Source organism: Sciurus carolinensis, chromosome 6, assembly GCF_902686445.1.
Source record: "Sciurus carolinensis chromosome 6, mSciCar1.2, whole genome shotgun sequence".
Classification (NCBI taxonomy): domain Eukaryota; kingdom Metazoa; phylum Chordata; class Mammalia; order Rodentia; family Sciuridae; genus Sciurus; species Sciurus carolinensis.
Window position 1 is genome coordinate 30979514 of NC_062218.1, and position 18563 is coordinate 30998076.

At 37.8% G+C, this 18563-nt stretch overlaps 2 protein-coding genes across 5 annotated transcripts in view; one reads left to right on the forward strand and one right to left on the reverse strand.

The window, feature by feature from the left end:
• The window catches only part of Lmbrd2 (LMBR1 domain containing 2), a 48561-nt gene extending 37327 nt beyond the window's left edge, over positions 1-11234 (reverse strand). For 3 of the 4 annotated variants that reach the window (XR_007109116.1, XR_007109114.1, XR_007109115.1), the window contains exons 1-2: positions 11022-11231; positions 71-305 (exon numbers count right to left, since the gene is read on the reverse strand). Coding sequence is in view for 1 of the 4 variants with exons in the window: in XM_047555742.1 (XP_047411698.1) it covers positions 71-244 (174 nt within the window). In the remaining 3 variants the exon portion in view is untranslated. Of the gene's footprint in view, positions 1-70; positions 306-11021 lie in introns of all 4 variants that reach the window. The other variant, XM_047555742.1, reaches the window with a different exon arrangement.
• Positions 11036-18563, forward strand: part of Skp2 (S-phase kinase associated protein 2) — a 28479-nt gene continuing 20951 nt past the window's right edge. The window contains exons 1-2 of the mRNA XM_047555743.1: positions 11036-11579; positions 12070-12341. Coding sequence (XP_047411699.1) covers positions 11536-11579; positions 12070-12341 — 316 coding nt within the window. The 5' untranslated portion in view covers positions 11036-11535. The remainder of the gene's footprint in view (positions 11580-12069; positions 12342-18563) is intronic.

The following is an 18563-nucleotide window of genomic DNA, read 5'->3' on the forward strand; positions in this document are numbered from 1 at the left end:
TAATATATCTCAATCAAACTACACAATTACAGTTGCTTTCGAAACTGTGAAAATTAGTTTCACCTCTTACCGTACTAACATCCAGAGGCAGTATGAAGACAATAAGAAAGCAGAGATACCAAGCAAGGAGTGTTCCAACAATTACAAGTCTATGTTGTTTCTTAAAGTCTCCGTATCGATGAAGTAGAAATAATGCCAGAAAAAAGACAAAAACAATCTCGAGACCCAAAGCTGCACCACTCATTATTGAACGTCACTCTGATTAACCAAAGTTATTCATGTATACTTTTCGACCATTCTGTTCACTGAAAAAAAAAAAAATGAAATGTAGCATTAACACTGGAAGTGACCACTTGGAAATGTTCTAAATATTTATTAATGTATTCATAACCTCTTTGGAAAACTGTCATGCTTTACATTGGACTATGAATAAGATGAAAAGGATAATTCCTAACATTAAGTCCTATATCTTACTTTTCAAAGTACATCTAAAAAATTTCACATACAGCTGGGCACAGTGGTGCATTCCTGTAATCCCAGGGACTCTGGAAGCTAGGGGAAGATCTCAAGTGTGAGCCTTGCCTAAGAAATTTAGTGAAAGACTTCTCAAAATAAAAAATAAGGGCTGGTGATGTAACTCGATGGTAAAGCACCTCTGGGTTCAAACCCCAGTACTTACAAAAAATAAAAATAAAATAAATTCACGTACATTGTATCCTCAGAAAAAAAGTTATTCTAACAAATGTCACACTAGTCCTTAAAATATTACAAAGTAAGAAATTCTTACTACTAGATATAAACAGTTTCAATAATGTCATTTGGAGTTTGTGTCTAAGAACTGACAGACTATTTTATACAAATATGCTATTCTAGAAAATTAGGTATCTATGCATTCTGAGGAAATTAGGATCCTAGGAAATTGGAAATTTAGCAAAATAAAGTTTTCTAAGATGATTCGTAGCCCATAATTTAAGATTTTCTAAGAGAGGAAAGAAGAGAGAGAAACTATTTGGAAGTAACCTTTCTTTTGTTTGAAACATTATTTTCCTTTTTTGCTAATTTGGAAGTAACCTTTCTTTGGTTTGAAACATTATTTTTCTTTTTTGTCTAACAATGCAACTTTTAGAACTTGAAATTTATTCATTTACTATTTCACAAGATTAATTCTTCATTTGCCATTTATCTACATACACCTTATTGTCTTTAAAGAAAGTCATTTTACCTACTTTATGTGCAAAAAATCATCAATGCCACTAAATAAAGTTATACATTTGAAAATATTTTTAATTGTATGGTAAATGTTCAGTAAATATATGAAAAAAATGTTCAACATCTCTAGCAATTAGAGAAATGCAAATCAAAACTACTCTAAGATTTCATCTCACTCCAGTGAGAATGGCAATTATCAAGAATATGAGCAACAATAAATGTTGGCAAGGATATGGGGGAAAAGGTACACTCATACACTGCTGGTGGGAATGCAAATTGGTGCAACCACTATGGAAAGCAGTGTGGAGATTCCAAAGAAAACTTGTAATGGAACTACCTTTTGACCCAGCTATCGCACTCCTCGGTTTATACTCAGAGGACTTTAAATCAACATACACATAAATGTTTATAGCAGTTCAATTCACAATAGCTAAACTATGGAACCAAACTAGATGCCCTTCAACAGATGAATGGATAAAGAAACTGTGGTGTATGTATGTGTGTGTGTATATATATATATAGATATATATATACACATATATATGTATATATATATACACATATATATGTATATATATATACATATATAGATATAGAAATATATATAATCACGGACTATTACTCAGCTTTAAAGAAGAATGAAACTATGGCATTTGCTAGTAAATGGATGGAGTTAGAGAATATCATGCTAAGTGAAATAAGGGAAACCCAAAAAACTAAAGACTGAATGTTTTCTCTGATATGGAGAAGCTAATTCACAATAAGGATGGGGGGATAGGGAAGAATAGAGTTACTTTACTTTAGGTAGAGGGGAGTGAAGGGAGTGGAAAGGGTATAGGGGAAAGAATGACAGTAGAGTGAAATAGACATTATTTCCTCGTGTACATGTATGACTGCATGACCCGATATGATCCTGCAATATGTATAATCAGAAAAATAAGAGATTATACTTTATTTATGTATGATCTATCAAAATGTACAAATACATTCTACTGTTATGTACAACTAATTGGAATAAATAAAATTTAAAAATTAAAAAAATATATACAGTAAATGTTGATGATACAAATGTCACCAAGATTTATTTGATATCTCTCTACTCCCAAATAATTTGCCTTTTCTAACTGAAGGCAGTAAAATCCGTGTTAGGCATGTTTGCTTGTTTATGAATGATAACTGATTGATATTTCAACATTGAGAATAAATATCATAATGCCACCCAACAAAACAAAAATGCATAATTGATAAAATACTTCAAGTCTACAAACCTCTCCAGCCAAAACCAGAAGAAAAAGCTCTACATGAAATATCACAAAAAACACATTTTATGAACTATTTTCTTCACTATTTCTTTATGTTGTTGAAACAGCTTCTTTCCATTCATCTACAAATTCCAACCACCCAATATTTTCATTTTTCTTAAATATATAAAGTTGAACCCCTTCCATCACTCTCTATCCCCTTATCCTGTGATGCACTTATCTACCTGATGCATGTTCTTTGTACACACTGTCTCCTGTCATTTTTCCTTCCCTAGGTTCCAAGAAAGAAGGCACTTAACTATTTTATCCAGAACTATATCCTAAGTTTCTGGAGTTGTGTCTGATATATAGTAGGTATTCAAGAAATATCTGTTGAAAGAATAAAAGAATGAATAAAAAAATATTACAATGTACTTAAGTATTTACACGATTTTTTGCTATTTCTATTCAAAGGGAATGTAAAACTCATTAAGATAAATTAACTTTACAAATACTTAATACTTATTAAAAATTCAAATTGCTTTCTACTCTGCATCAACTGCCACTCAAACTTTCAAATTCCATTTTTTATGATAAAACATATGCCACCACAAGAATAAGTCAAATCTTTTTAAAACAAGGATAGATTAAGTATTTTACTAAAAGCTCAAGGTAGAAGACACCCACAAAAACTGTTAACCACCTTCAAGATCCAGCTCTTAAAAAAAGGAAAAAAAATCATTTAGTGTGAAATTGTTGTTTAAGTGCAAAACAGTTATTGTCTGAAAATCTCTTAATTTGTTTCAGGGTGTTTATTTACCTGAAATTGTCCAATACAAAGAATATGATAATCAAATCATAGGAAAAAAGACTGAATATTATTGATGACCAAAATATGCTTAATGATAGAACATTATTAAAAATTATCTTTATATTAACTGAAAAACTAGATACATGCAATTTTACATAATGTGCATAAAAATAACAATGACATAGGAAAAACATGGGCATAAGCAAACAAAAAATCATAGTTATAAACTTGCCACTATTAGTTTTTTTTTACTATCACTCAATTTCTAGTAATAGTACTTTAAGATGATATAGACAAACAGATTATGGATCCTTTATTCTAGTACTAAAGAAATTATTTGATGACTTCTCATATTCAGTGTATTAGTCTCCTATCATTGCTGTAATAAAGTATTACAAACTTAGCAACTTATAACACCCATTTATTATTCATAGTTTCTGAGGGTCAGAAGTTCAAGAACAACATGGCTCAGCGGAATTCTATGCTTAGGGTCTCGTAAGGGGTCAATAGGTTTGCATTCCTCTCTGGTGAAGAATCCATTTCTAAGCTTATTCAGGCTGTTGGTAAATTCAGTTATTTATGGTTATAGAACAGAGATACCTGATTGTTACAAGCTGCCAATTAGCATTTGTTCTTAGCTCAAGAGGACTCCCCTCAGTCTTTGCATGTGGCCCTGTATATCCTTTTTAAAAATTATATAATTTAAGGTGTACCACATGATGGTTTGTTTATATACTATAGTCAAACAAATTAATATAACCATTTCTTTACATAGTCGTCGTCTTTCTTTTTTCTCCTTTCGGTGGTCCTGCATATCTTAGAGTAAGGCCTGTAAGCCTTCTCATACTTGACATCTATGTGATGTCGTCTTTTGCACTAAGCTGGGAGAGGCTCTCCTTTCAGGGCTCATGATTACATTGGATCCACCTGGATAATCTAACATAGACATCTGTGTGTGTCTATTACTGTGTTTACCACATCATCTATTTCTCTTCTTTTGCCTTTCTGTGACATAGGCAGGGCCTATTGGTCCCAAGAAATTGAAGATAAAAACTGGAGTTTCTCTAACCTGAGATGAGAAAATAATAGTTTTAAAGTTCATATCTTTGATCTTAAATCTAAATTCAAGTGAAGAATTTTTACAGCACAGAATGATAACACTTTCTAGGTTTCCTTATGAATTCCTATAATCTGATTTTGTTATTTCAACTAAATAATTTTCTGTTGAAAGGGGTACCTAATTCTCCATATGATTTAGTTATTTGAACATTATAATTCATGAAAAATTTTAATTAAAGTATAATTTAATAATAAAGACTAGAAATCTCAAGTCTAGCTTTTGAAAAAAAAAACACATTGTTAGAAGGACAGCAACTTGGCAATATGTGTCAAAAATCTTTTGTAAAGTATATATCCTTTGTACTAGCAATTCCACTTCAGATAACTTATTCTCAAGAAAAACCAAAATGATAAAAAGATCTATCTATAATATTATTTTTCACTACAGCATTATTTAAATATGAAAACAGAGCAATTTAAAATTTTTGTATTAAATAGTTCCAAAGTCCACCACCATGTCCACAGACTTTCCAAGAAAAACGTTCAAGGGTTTTATAACTTACTAATCCTGATGCTCTGACCATGGCTGATGGAGGCAGGGACCCATGCATTAGTCAAGGGCTATTTAACTATGCAGAGAATGATTAAAGAGATCACAAGAGTCCCCCATCCTAGGAAAAAGAAGAGATCCAGAGAGACACATTAAGAGATATAAAAAGGGATAGAAGTGGGGAGTAAACCCAAGAAACACGCACATATGTGCATGGACAAAAATACACCAAAATGCTGACAGTGGTTGTAACTGTGTAGTCAAGAGATGATTTCAAATTTCTTCTTTGTGCTTTCTTGGATTCATGTATGTTATTTTAGTTTTTAATAATGAAACTATATCATTTTATAATTTTAAAATTATTTAAAAATCAGAGTAGTAATATACAGAGAAATAAAATTTTTACATGGTCTTAAGTGTCTAACATTACAACTCCTTTGAAATACAAATGTTTTCTTATATCTTAGCAAATCTGGGCTTGAAATCCCAACTCTATTTAATACTTGTGTAACTTTATGCAATTTATGCTGCTAAATGAGGATAATCACCTCACACAGGTTGCTATGAGAATCAAATGATATATAAAACACATGAAGGAGTTCCAGGCATAGAATAGGTCCTCAATAAATGCTAGCTACTAATCTTTGCTGTCTTTATATCATGTGCGTTTAGACGATAATTCATTGCCTCAATGGTCTTTACCCTAAAAGTCCTACTCTCAGTTCTCTCAAAACAACTACAAAATGGAGGCTGGGTACAGTGGCACATGCCTGTAATCCCAGTAGCTTGGGAGGCTGAGGCAGGAGAATCAGTTCAAAGACAGACTCAGCAACTTAGAGAGGCCCTAAGCAACTCAGTGAGACCCTGTCTCTAAATAAAATATTTTTTTAGAAGTCTGGGGAGCTCAATTCACAATAGCTGAGCCATGGAACCAACCGAGGTGCACTTCAATGAATGGATAAAGAAATAGATAGATGGATAAAGAACATGGGGTACATACAAACAATGGAATATTACTCAGCCATAAAAAGAATGAAATTATGGCATTTGCTGGTAAATGGATGGAACTGGAGGGTATTGTGCTAAGTGAAATAAGTCAGTCCCAAAAAACCAAAGGCCAAATGTTCTGATATGCAGATGCTGACACACAATAAGGGGGGCGGGGTGGGAGGGAATACAGAAGTTCACTGGATTAGACAAATGGCAAGGAAGGAAAGAGAGGAGGGATGGGAATAGTAAAGACAGCAGAATGAATCAGATATAACTTGGCTATGCTGATATAGGAATACATGTCCAGTATAATTCCATATTACATACAACCACAGAATGGGAAGTGATACTCCATGTATGTATAATGCATTAAAATACATTCTACTGTTGTATAACTAAAGAGAACAAATAAATAATTTTTAAAAATAATATTGCAGATAGTATCAATGTTATTCTCCTCCTTCTGTTAAAATAGAACCAAAATTATAATAAAGATTATCTGTGGGTAAAGAAAAATAAGGGGGCTGGGGAATGTGTCTTAGTGATTAAGAGCACCTGGGTTCAATTCCCAGTGCCAAAAACAAAAACAACAACAAAAAAAAACTTATGAAATGGTAACTGTTTTTTTTTTTTTCTTTTCATCCTGTGGTTACCATAGCCTGGTTCCCTCCGTCATTCCTATAAAACAAGATATGAGCCTGGCTCACAGAAATTGCTCCTCTTGTTTCTCTCAACAAATTAGGATTATCTTTCTTGGTCTGCAAGGTAGACCAAACAGCTTTTTCATCTGTTTGTTAAGAGACAGAACACATCTCAAAGAGTTGTGTCAAGAAGGTGCGCCTGGCACATCAATGCTGCATAGAAAGAAAATTTCATTTTTCTAGGCACACAATCAAAAAAGAGGTGGACTATTATAAATCATTTGCTGAACTGTAAACTTGTGCAGCTTTGCAAAAAATGTTAAGGGCAAAAGGAGATAAAGGTCTCTGATGACCACAACAGTTGATTAACACTCTTCAAATATTAAAATAACATGTTTAGCGAGAACAAAGAGAAGATGATTACGATACTAAAATCTGGAGGCAAATCAAAACTCAGTTCCTGGTGTGTAGAAATGGAAAGGTGATTTAAAGCAATCATAATTTGGCATTAACACCAATGTAGCAAAAGTAGACTTACTTATAAGTGCCAATTCACTCATTCTCTCAAATTTTAGAATCTGACAAGCAGGCATATTATACCTTCAAAACATCAGTTCCAAAAACCTTAAACAATAAAATCTAACTCAGTCTTTTTCCAGTCATCAAGATATTATTTAATATTTTGTCAAATGCTTTTATTATAATTTCATAATCAGATTGCTAACATTACTGACTTGGAGTACTATTTCCTTACCCTTTTATGGCTGATAATGGTTCTTTAGGCTAAATACACTCTGAATGGAAGCTTTAGAAGTTAAGAAAACTTCAGAATTTCAAGAATCCAAATGTTTAAAAAAAGAAAGAATAGTAACTGATGAGAATGCAAACAAAAAACTGACAAAATTTTTGTCAAAACTCAAGATTCTGAAACTGAATGAAAAATCTCAAATTAGAACCTAATGATTCATCAGACTCAGTTATGAAAACTAGGAAATACCTCAAGATTCTAATAATGAAAAGTTGAAAGAACCAGAACTAGAAGTGAATAATAAAGTCAACAATTCTCTACTGCCAATGAAACTTTAAATCTTACAAACATAATCATTATTCTCATACTTAAATATCTCAGGTTCTGAGAGAGTTCATTTTAGGATGTAGAATACCATAACAGACTATCACTGTTATTCTAAAAATGAGAAAAAGTCATAGTATATTTTGAAACCACCTAAGAACTGAGTTGGCAAACCAACCAAGTAATCACAATTCCAAAGTCTGAGGGGCCCCTCCTAGCAAAGAGAGATACATTGTAATTGTTTCACCTTCAGCAAGGCATGAAAGGAAAGATAGTAATCAGGCAGGTAGGAAGGTAAGAAGAAAACTAAAAACATAAAATCTTAAGAGTTCAGGTATATAAACTGTAGACTTACTTTGATACATAATAAACCTCAGCATCCTTCTTAATACAAAGTAATATTTAAAAAAGGAAGTGCTGACATTTAGTATGTGCTTGTCATATTCCAAGCATTGTGCTAGAATTTACTATGTTTTATTGAACCAAATCTCACAATTTAGTAAGAAAGGACTGTATTTGTGCTTAATAAAGGGGAAAATGTCACTGAGTAAGAAAGTAATTTGCCCAAGTTCCCATAGCCAGTAAGTGGCAAAGCCAGAGGCATCTGACTACAGAGCCTGGATTGCAATTACAAGACTCATCTCCAATCCAGATATCCTTTCTTACTACAATTTAAATTGTTTAAATAACTTTTTTAGTTCAGTTTTCTAGTGAACAAATTGAAAAATCATTCTCCTATTTTTTAAATTAAAAAAAATTAGTTGTAGATGGACACAACACCTTTATTTAAATTATTTATTATTTTTATGTGGTGCTGAGGATCAAGCCCAGAGCTTCACACATGCTAGTTAAGTGCTCTACCACTGAGTTACGATCCCAGCCCCTCATTCTCCTATTAATTACTTTTAGCTATACAAGACAAAAATGCTAAGAAAGTCTTGTTTAATGTACAGTTTAACTTTACTTTTCAGGCAATAAAGCTATTAACTGATTTACAGAAATATATGACTAATCTACAAGGGAAAAGTAAGAAAGAAAACAAGAGCAAAGTAGAAACTTTTTGTTCTTGCCCCAATATCTGTCCATCATACAGCATTAAATTGAAAAGAACTAAAGATCTAGCTTAAAACTAATCAAGGGAAAAGGATCTTTTTGAAATTTGACAGATGAAATCTTTTGCTCTGTAATTGCCCTCAGTCTTTTGTCCCCTGAAACTAAATAATGTGAGAATAAAACTATAGGAATTTAAAAATTCATTTCATGCTATGATGTAACTAAGGTAAAAGCACATTACCCTTCTATTTAAATTTCTTTTTTTCATAATTGGTACTCAAATATGAAACTAACAACTACTAGTTATTTATGGTACTAGTTATTTATGGTGGTCAGTCCTTTTAGGCCATCTTAAGGCCTACTAATATTGATCAACTTGTAACTATGTCGTTATTTTGATTATGCATAAATGATATCACTCTTGCTTCTTCCAAGCATCTGATGTTGTATGATAAACACTTTCCCAATTTACAAAGTCACTTTTTATTCTATCTGAAGCTTCCAGAGCACTAGAAATTACTCACCCTAATGTCATTTGCAGTTATAAAAAAATTTAACTCTTTTGGATACTGCTCTATCATTTCTACTCCTCAAAAATGGCATATGTACCATGCCAAATAAGATTAAATTAACAAGATTAATCAGGAAACTAAAATATGCTACATTAGTAACAATCACAATGCAATCCTTTAAAAAGAGAACAGACAGCCATCTCTATGTAGCTAGTAATTTCAAATCTTCAATGAACACAATTCATATATATTTAAAAAGTTATGTGTACCAATTTAAACTTTTATTTACTGTTAATACCACAGCTACAATTAGAGGGTATGCAATATATACATACATATATATATATATATATATACATACATATATATATATATGTATATGTGTATATATATTCCCACACTAACAAGTTGAAACAACATTCTGATTTTCAAAGTTAACAGGCTCCCCCTTGAGCCCTAGAGAGGACTTGGAGTCCACTAATTCAGGTATCACACATATTCTAGTTCTTTTTGAACTCACATATATATGTGTGTGCATGCACCTCAGGAATGTGTATATACATGTGTACATGGGTATATACATATACACATGCATATATATGTAGTTTTGTGTGTTTTTTTGTTTGTTTTTATGTTTTTGCTAAAAAAAAAAAAAATTTTTTTCCCTAGTGAGTTGCAACATCAAAGGAAAGAATGTCGAGTCAAACGAAGGTGACTGCTTTCTCCAAAGTAACATACAGGTTACTTTATGTCAAAAATCAGAAGGTTGCATTTAAAAATATTTTCCATATAGTAACATTAGTATAATGAATTCTGAAAAATGAGCCTAGTGTTCTTCACCTCGTTTCAATTAACATCAATTTGTGATCAGATCTCTGTATAGCATTCTCACCTACTTTCAAGAACAAAGTAAAAGTGTCAGGAATTCCTTGCTCTGTGGAGAGGCAGTTACTTTTCAAGACAAGGACCAAGCTTGAAACAAGCACATACCTGAGAAAGGAAGATTTAAAGCGAATCTCCCTCCCCCCCTTCTTCAAAAAAACACAACGTTATGTCATACAGCATAAGAAGTAATATTCTAATATGTTTGTAATGAAGCTGGCTTGCTAACTTCCGAACCTCATAAATGCTCTTCATTTTTTATTAGTTTTGGGATTTATCCCCTTTCCCTTTCCCACTCTTCCCGGGGTCACAGTTGAAGTAGTTTGCACAATGGATTTCGCACGGTCATTCTACCTGAAATACAGCACGCTCCCTACTCTAACCACCCGCAACCTCCTCTATTCAAATCAGCTAAATGCAGCTGGCTTTTAGGCTGCGACGCAAACGCACGCAGCCGGTTGTGCCAGAGCACCCGAATGGCATTCCGGGTGGCCCTCTGCTTTGCACAGCCCTTTGCAAACACACCGTGATCTTATTTGTTCGCTTGCTAGAATTTATGAGACTTGTCAAGGCTTTAAAGAGATGCCCAGCCTTCCCATCCCAGGCAGGAACCATCGTAGTGTCTGGCTCCCCTACAATTAAACCACCGCTTCTAGTTCGATCTGCGCTTTAGTTTACACAAGGCTTTCCGCACGTTATCTGATTTGATCCTCACTCCAAGCCTGCGAGATGTGCGTCGCTGTCGCGGTGCCTACTTTAGAGATGAGGTAAGGATCTTCCCGGTGGAGGAACGAGCTTCCTGGCAAAGGGACTGGCAGGTGTGACACCGCGGCTCGAAGCCTCTCACCTGGCCGGCGGGCCTGGCTACTGCCTCCACTCAGGCCAGGGAGGTGGGCCTCGCGGCAGCAGCGCTCCACCAGCTCCAGGACCCCTTTATCTCCACCTGCGCTCGGCCCGGACCCCAGACCCCTTCGCGCCTCACCGCTCCCACTAAGGCTCACCGTCCGATCTCGCCAGACAGCGTCTGGAAGGGACCGGGAAGCTCCACGTCCGCCACAGCCGTCCAGGGTCTGAGACCCACGATCACAGGCGACGGCGGCGGCGGTCACCAGAAGGCCTGCCGGCTCCCGGGAAAGGAAAACTCGTCCACAGTCAAGCGGCTGACATTTCCCAGTCAGCCGGAGCTCCGCCCACTTCCGCTTCCCCGCCTACTCCGGCTGTCGCGTCCAGCCCCGCTCTGCGGAGGATTGTGGGTATCTGGAAGGCGGGCGAAATCGCAAGGGAAGGAAGTAGGAGCGTGTCCGTCGGACGACGAGACAGGCCAGAAACTACAATTCCCAGCAGGCTGCGGGGCCGCGGAGGCCGCGGAGGAAAGCGGGCAGAAGAGCCCTGCGCGCGCGGCAGGGATGGAACGTTGCTAGAGTTCGCGGTTCTGGCTGCTGGGGGCTGGAACCGCATGCTGTGAGCCGTCGCGCGCCAAAGCGGGAATCCGGGAGGCGGGCAGTTGTGCAATTAATGCAGGTATTTAAAACTCCCGAACCTGTGGACGCCATGCACAGGTAAGTCGATTGCAGAAAGGGGCAGAGCATGAATGGACCGTTTTAATTCTTTTAGGCCGCGCATGTTGCTACTCTTGCTAAGATTGTTACTAATGCTGTATTGTGGGTTGTTACTTAGAGCACCTTTTTTGGGAATATGGATGAATGTTTTAGAGCGAGGATCAGCATACAGTTTTATTTGGCGTTCCTAAATGGGTTTTCCTCCTACCAGTTTCATTTACTCTGATCGCCCTCCCTCTTTCCTTGTTCCCTCCACGGGAAGAAATTCCTGAGGCCTTGTGCGTGATCGTAAATCAAAAATCCTTTTGGTCCCCCCACCCCGTTTTCTCTTTTATTCTTGGGAACTCGCTGAAGGCACGTAAAAAATGCAATTTTGTTAGCTGCTATTAAAGTTTTCTACAATCCATAATTTGCTACTTCTTGCATTCCTACCTTGGACTTATTTAGGGTTGTGCTTTCAAAAGGCATGGGGTATTGTGCCCTTCTGCAGGAAGCACCTCCAGGAGATTCCGGACCAGAGTAGCAACGTTACCACCAGCTTCACGTGGGGATGGGATTCCAGCAAGACTTCTGAACTGCTGTCAGGCATGGGGGTCTCCGCCTTAGAGAAGGAGGAGGTGGACAGTGAAAACATCCCCCAGGAACTGCTTTCTAACCTGGGCCACCCTCAGAGCCCCCCACGGAAACGGCTGAAAAGCAAAGGGAGTGACAAAGACTTTGTGATCATCCGCAGGCCTAAACTCAATCGAGAGAACTTCCCTGGTAAGATATGAGGGTAAAACTGTCAGTTAAGTAAGGGGTAGATTGGATTGTTTAGTTGGTAAAACTTCGCAGGGGCGGGGAGGGAGGGGTTCTTTTAAATTTTTCTTTTAAAATTACCTAGTTAAAAGTATTTTCCAATAAACTGAGACCAGTGCTCATTGAAATCTACTGGAATCTTTGTAGTTCTCTCTCAATCTACTTGAAACTTTTAACCCATGAAGACATTGCTGCCTTTTTTCCTTAGAAGGGAATCTGCCTGCCCAAAGTCCAGCTCAGTTCCACTGATAAATGGGATTCCTTTTGTTTATAATTGCTGCTTTTTACCTCAGTGAGCTTTCTGCCTTATTCACATTAACTATTTGTCAATGGATTGCTAAAAAAGAATGTTAATCAGAATGTTAAAGTGGTGAAGAGGAGACTTGTCTCTCCAGGTCCACACCCAAATGGGCTTCTCCTGGGATGTTCAGTCTCCATTACTGTGGCATTATACTTTCAGTCACCCAACACAGAAAACTTAAGCCTGATTTTCACCATTCCCAGTGTCTAATGAATCATTGCATCTTTCCCTCTTGTCTATAAATATTTCTGAGGTTCTCATCATTGGTTTTTTTTTTTTTTTTTATTTGCGGGGAGGGGGATGCCAGGGATTGAACTCAGGGGCACATGACCACTGAGCCACATCCCCAGCCCTTTTTTGTACTTTATTTAGAGACAGGGTCTCACTGAGTTGCTTAGTGCCTCACTTTTGCTGAGGCTGGCTTTGAACTCAAGATCCTCCTGCCTCAGCAGCTGGTATTTTAAGCATGTACCACCACCCCCAGCCTATTTTTTTATTTTGAGACAGGATCTCACTAAGTTGCTGAGGCTGGGCTTTGAACTTGTGATCCTCCTGCCTCAGTCTCCCCAGCTGTTTACACAGCTTACAGACTTACACCCCTGTGCCCAGCTTATTCTCTTTTTAATAGCTCCCCATTTCCTGCTTTTTTAAGCTAGTGAATGAATGCCTCAGGGTAGACAGAACCCTGAACCCTGGAGTACTAAAAGCCATGGGGTAAAAATAGAACATTGACCTGGGAGTTATCAGTTTTGTTTGCTAATAAGTCATTTAAAACATTAATTCAACAAATATTTGCTAAGCACCTATTTTGTGCTTAGCATTATTCTAAGTGCTGAGGGTACAGCAGTGAGCAAACATTCCTACCTTCGTGGAACATTCATTGTAGTGAGGGAACACAATAAACATCATAAATATAATATTATATGTAGTGTATTAGAAGGTGATAAGTGGGATGTCTAAAAACAGGTGTAGGGCAAGCCAAGAGGAAGCAGAAGTCCCGGGGTGGAAGGTAGATTACAGTTTTAAACAGGATAGCGAGGGAAAGCCTCAGTTAGACAGTGGCCTTTAAGCAAAGGCATAGAAGGTGAGGGACTACGCCATGCGTCTTGGAGGAAAGAGCCCCAGGCAAAAGAAACAACCCATGCAAGATCCTGGAGAAATGGATAACATGTTTGCCCAAGGAACAAGAATGAAGCCATATACTAAGAGCAGGAAAGGGAAGCACAGAAGGAGATGAGAGGCTAGAGGTGGTGTTGAGCAGAGCTGTGATGCAACCCTGTTGAACCTTTTGAAAAAAACACTGGTGTGCGCAGACTAAACTGCAGGGGATGGAGGATAAAAACTTGGAGACTTACAAGATATGTCAGGGATGATCAGCAGTGGTCAGATTTTGGATATATTCTAACATTAGAGACAATAGAATTAAGAGGCTGTTGAAATTGTAGAAGAGGTGACTAGGGTCTAAACTGAAATTGGGTTAGTGATGATGGAGAAGACAGATTAAAGAAATAAAATGAAATGTCTCAGAGCCAAGGTACATAAGTATATCCCTAAATTCTCCTATGTAGCTTTCTTTGCAGAAGAGTCGATGGGTTGATTCCTTGCTTGCTTTTAAAACAGTTGATTCCTCAGCCCTTTCTTTAGAAAAGAGAGCCTTGTCCAAGTTATAGCATGGAATTCCACACCAAGAATTTGAGTAATTGGGAGAGGTGGTGGAGGGTTGTGGTGAGATCAGACAAACCTGATTTTGAATCCTTATTCTGCTGTTTACCTACCTTGGAAAGTTATTGGAACTCTCTGAGCCATAGTTTCTTGACCTGTGAAATGGAATAATAATTCCCACTTCATAGGTTGCTGTGAAGATTGGGTTATACATAAAGCTTTTAGTATGCTGCTGGCACATAATATTCTATAAGTAAACCCAGTTAATATTAGTCACTGAAATTTCTGACACCCATTTGAGAGACTATTTTTGGTTTTTGTCCATAATACTGATTGTCTGACCCTAGTAGTGTAGACTTTTTATCTTTAAAATTTAATGTCACATGCTATTTTTAGTGTCTGGAATGTAGCACAAGCAATTTGGTGCTTAACCAACCAAACATGGTAAAAGATACTTTCTGCTAATGTGAACATATTTTAATCAACTTGTCTGGTACTTATAACTTTTGACATACAGTGTGAATGCCATATGTCCTTCCACATTCACATATACAAATATAAATTAAAAGGTACTTTTTAAAAAAAAATTGTTGTAGATGTACATAATACCTTTACTTTTTATTTTTATGGGGTGGTGAGGATTGAACCCCAGTATCACATGTGCTAGGCATGCGCTCTACCACTGAGCTATAACCCCAGCCCCTAAAAAGACATTTTTTAACCAAGGCATTGGAACCAGAAAGAAGTATAAAGGATGGTTGCTGTCTTCAAGGAAATTCAAATCAAAGGAGGAGAAAGAACAATAAATAAAAGCAACTTACACATAGCAGTATGTGACTGTGACTAAGACCAGCAGCAGATGAGTAGCTCAAACAGTGAGTGTTCTGGAGGATCAGAGGGAGGGAGCCCCCTACCCAAAAGTAACTTGATTCCCATTGGGTGGATGTGGACAGTCCTCTTTCCACTCAGTAAAAATGGAAGTTCTATGGAAAGAAAAGAACTGAAAATTCTCCTGATTGTCCCTGATAGGACAATCAGGGAGTCTAGATTTTAAAATTGACTAAAAAAATGTATGTCTGGAGTGAAAAAGAAAAACAGTGATCTTTATGTTTGTTATCACCTGAGCGAAACAGGGGAAGCAGTAGGATACATTTGTATGTACATAGACTTATACACATGTTGATTGGTCAGTTACAGTGGGTGGGTGGGTTTGCGGGGAGTGGGCCCAGTGATACAGAGTGAGGGACAGCTGGTTTAGAGGATTCCTCATGGCCTCCGGAAGCTTAGGCCTCCATGTAGTTGGATTCTCATTCCAGGGAGTTTTGTCTGCAGTTGTCAGGACAGGTGGCTAATAGCTCTGCCAGGATTAGGGTAGGACAGGCCACACCTGCTGTACATAGAGATCTGATGACTGGTCCATAGTTTAAGTTTTTGTTGGTTCTTTGCTAAGTATTGTCTCTTTACAGGCCCCATTCCAGCCTCACATCTGGCAACTAAATCCTCTTCCTCTGTTTATTTTGGAAGATTAAAGTTATGTGGCCAACTTGTGCCAGAACAGGTCTGAATGACCCTTGGGGCCAGTGTATGAAAAGAGTTATGGAGAAATAGCCCAGCAGTGAGGGCGGTAATTAGTGGAAAGATGACAGACACATTTTATTTATGGTTATTAAATGACTGTTCCTGCCCTTTAAACAGATGATGACCATGAAAACATGGTTGAACTAATTTGTTGCTCAGCTCTTCTGTGGCTGTTAGACTGCTTGAAATTCCAGACCCTCCAAAGGTTCTTAGATTGGAGACTCTAAAGTTCAGAGTATATCAGAATCCCCAAGGGAACTGTTTCAAAGTGCAAAATTCCTGAGATTCTGAACCAAGAAGTCCTTGAGCCTGGGAATCTGTGTTTCAATACCCCAGGGCATATGGTCATCCCCAACTTTTTGTTTTTAACCAAGAAGTATATTGCAATGCTGAGTTTTACTTAAAATGAAAATTTCACAAAACTATATTTCTCCTTACCAGGATATTTTCTATTATGTTCTATTCCATGCTTCAAAAAAAGAAAATACTAGTTAAACCGACTAAGTTGATTTCTCGACCTATCAATGAGTCTCAGCCAACAATTCCCAAATCTCAATCACATATGAGACTTTTGTGGAACCCTCAAATCATCTTACTTTGTTTTCTACTTTCCATTCATTCAGCAAATATTTATTCAGCATCCTTGTAGGAATTGGGAATAAAGACGTGAACATAAACAAAAGACCCAGCTCTCAGAGCTTCTGTTCTGTACTAAAGTCCCCAGATCCCAGTTTCTATTGTTTCTTTGTAACTCCTTGTATCCCCCAAGGTTGAGCAAGTCTTTCATAGAAATAAAGAATTGTGGACCAAAGAGTGCATTGGGGACCCCCGTTTAGTTTTTAGTTTTGCTGTTGGGTCCACCTAGGAAAATCTATATAAAGCTAGCACAGTCTCGTTTTCTCATTATTGTGTGTGGGATGAGGAAGGAGAGCTTAACCAAGGGGGCCAAATCTATGTGTAGTTCCCCAGAATGAAAGCGTGGGTGTCACTACTTAAAACAAGGCAGCAAAAGCAATCATGAGGTGACCCCACCCCTTTAAAAAACACAGTAGATGTGAGCACCGGGACCTCCATGCCTGCTTCTCCTGCAAGTATAGTTTGATTATTGATGCCTTCAAGAGAGAAGCAATTTTAAAAGTTGAAATCTGGGATATGGTTAAGATTACTTTTGATTTTCTATTTGAATCTGAGCATAGGAGATTTTCTGAGAAATAAATAGTTCAAGTAAGAGGTGTTACCCATACTGCAAAGATCGAATGCATAGAAAACTCTCCTGTAAGCTCCTCCTTCCCAAGGAGACGTGGAGGGTGATGGGTTACAGAGGTATGGGAAGCTAGGTCTGCTCCTGAGGAGAAAGTAGAAAGTGGTGGGTGAGGGTGCTCTGCAAGCTCTATGAATCCGTGTGTAGCCATACAGGGTTAAACAGAAGTGCATGGAGAAAAGATCTCTAGATTTTCCCTTCCTCTCTCATCAAACAGAACAAGCAGCAATATAGTCAAGAATCCAGGAAACAGATGGCTGATGTTTTGAGAATTAAATATGGGAAGTAAAATTAGATTAAGCGTATCACAGCCTGGATGCCAGCCACTAGAGCAGCTATTGAAGACAAACTTCTGTCTGTCTACTCGGACAGCAGCCAGTTCCAGGCTGTTGCACCCCCACACGGGGGCCCTAGAATTAGGCTTTGTGGTCTGCTGAGTGGAGCCCTGGGCTCTTGACTTTTAGCTGAGACTGCGTATGTTCTGAGCCATTGCGCCTTCCATTTGGTGGTGAACCCTTTGGAACCTCTCAGCATCTTTATTTTGCTCCCATTCCCTCCACTGATCACTTGATATCCCCGATTGATTTCTTTTTCCATAGCAAATCATATTTAATTCTCACCTTTGCTAAACGTGTAGAATAATCAAGTACCGTTCACAACAGGAGAACGTAAACTCTTAAGAGCATGAGATGGCTAGAAAGGGTGCACGTTTCAAAGTCAGACCTGAGTTTGAATTCCCAATCGGCCATGTACTGGTTGGGTGACCTGACTGTGTCCCTTTTGTCATAGCTTTATCTCTTGAGGCCCCTCCCCCTCTCTTTCAAAGACTACTGGAGTACTGACAGAGGACGGTCATGCTCTGCGGTATTGTCTTCAACCTCATCCCCTCAGTAAGCCAAGGGTGGCATGCTAGCCCTTTGCAGGCACTATACCCCCACCTGTTGTGCCTTGCTAGCTGCTAGTTGTCAGGCTTACCCTTCTTGTAACTGCACCTTCACAGTGGGACGTGATAGTTTGGAAACCCAAGTTTATCTCTTGCCTCTGCCCCCTAAGAGTTGATGTTACCTTGGAGAGGTTATTTAACCCCACTAAGATAAATTTCCCCCGTGGTAAAATGTGGATGACAATACACAGGTTGCTGCAAAGATTAGTATCACTGTTCCTCAGTAAGTGCCTGAGACTTTTTAGGGCTTCCAGTAGGTGACGGTTTAAAGTGTTAGGTTATGTATTTTTTTATTAGTTCATTTCCTAATGAGGCCACTGGGCAGGAGCTATGGTTTCTAACTAGCTCCCAGCACTGTCTAGTCTTTGAAAGTAGAGTCACAGGCCAACCTTATCATTTTGCAAATGAGGAAACTGGTCCTAACAGGCTGATTTAGTCTTG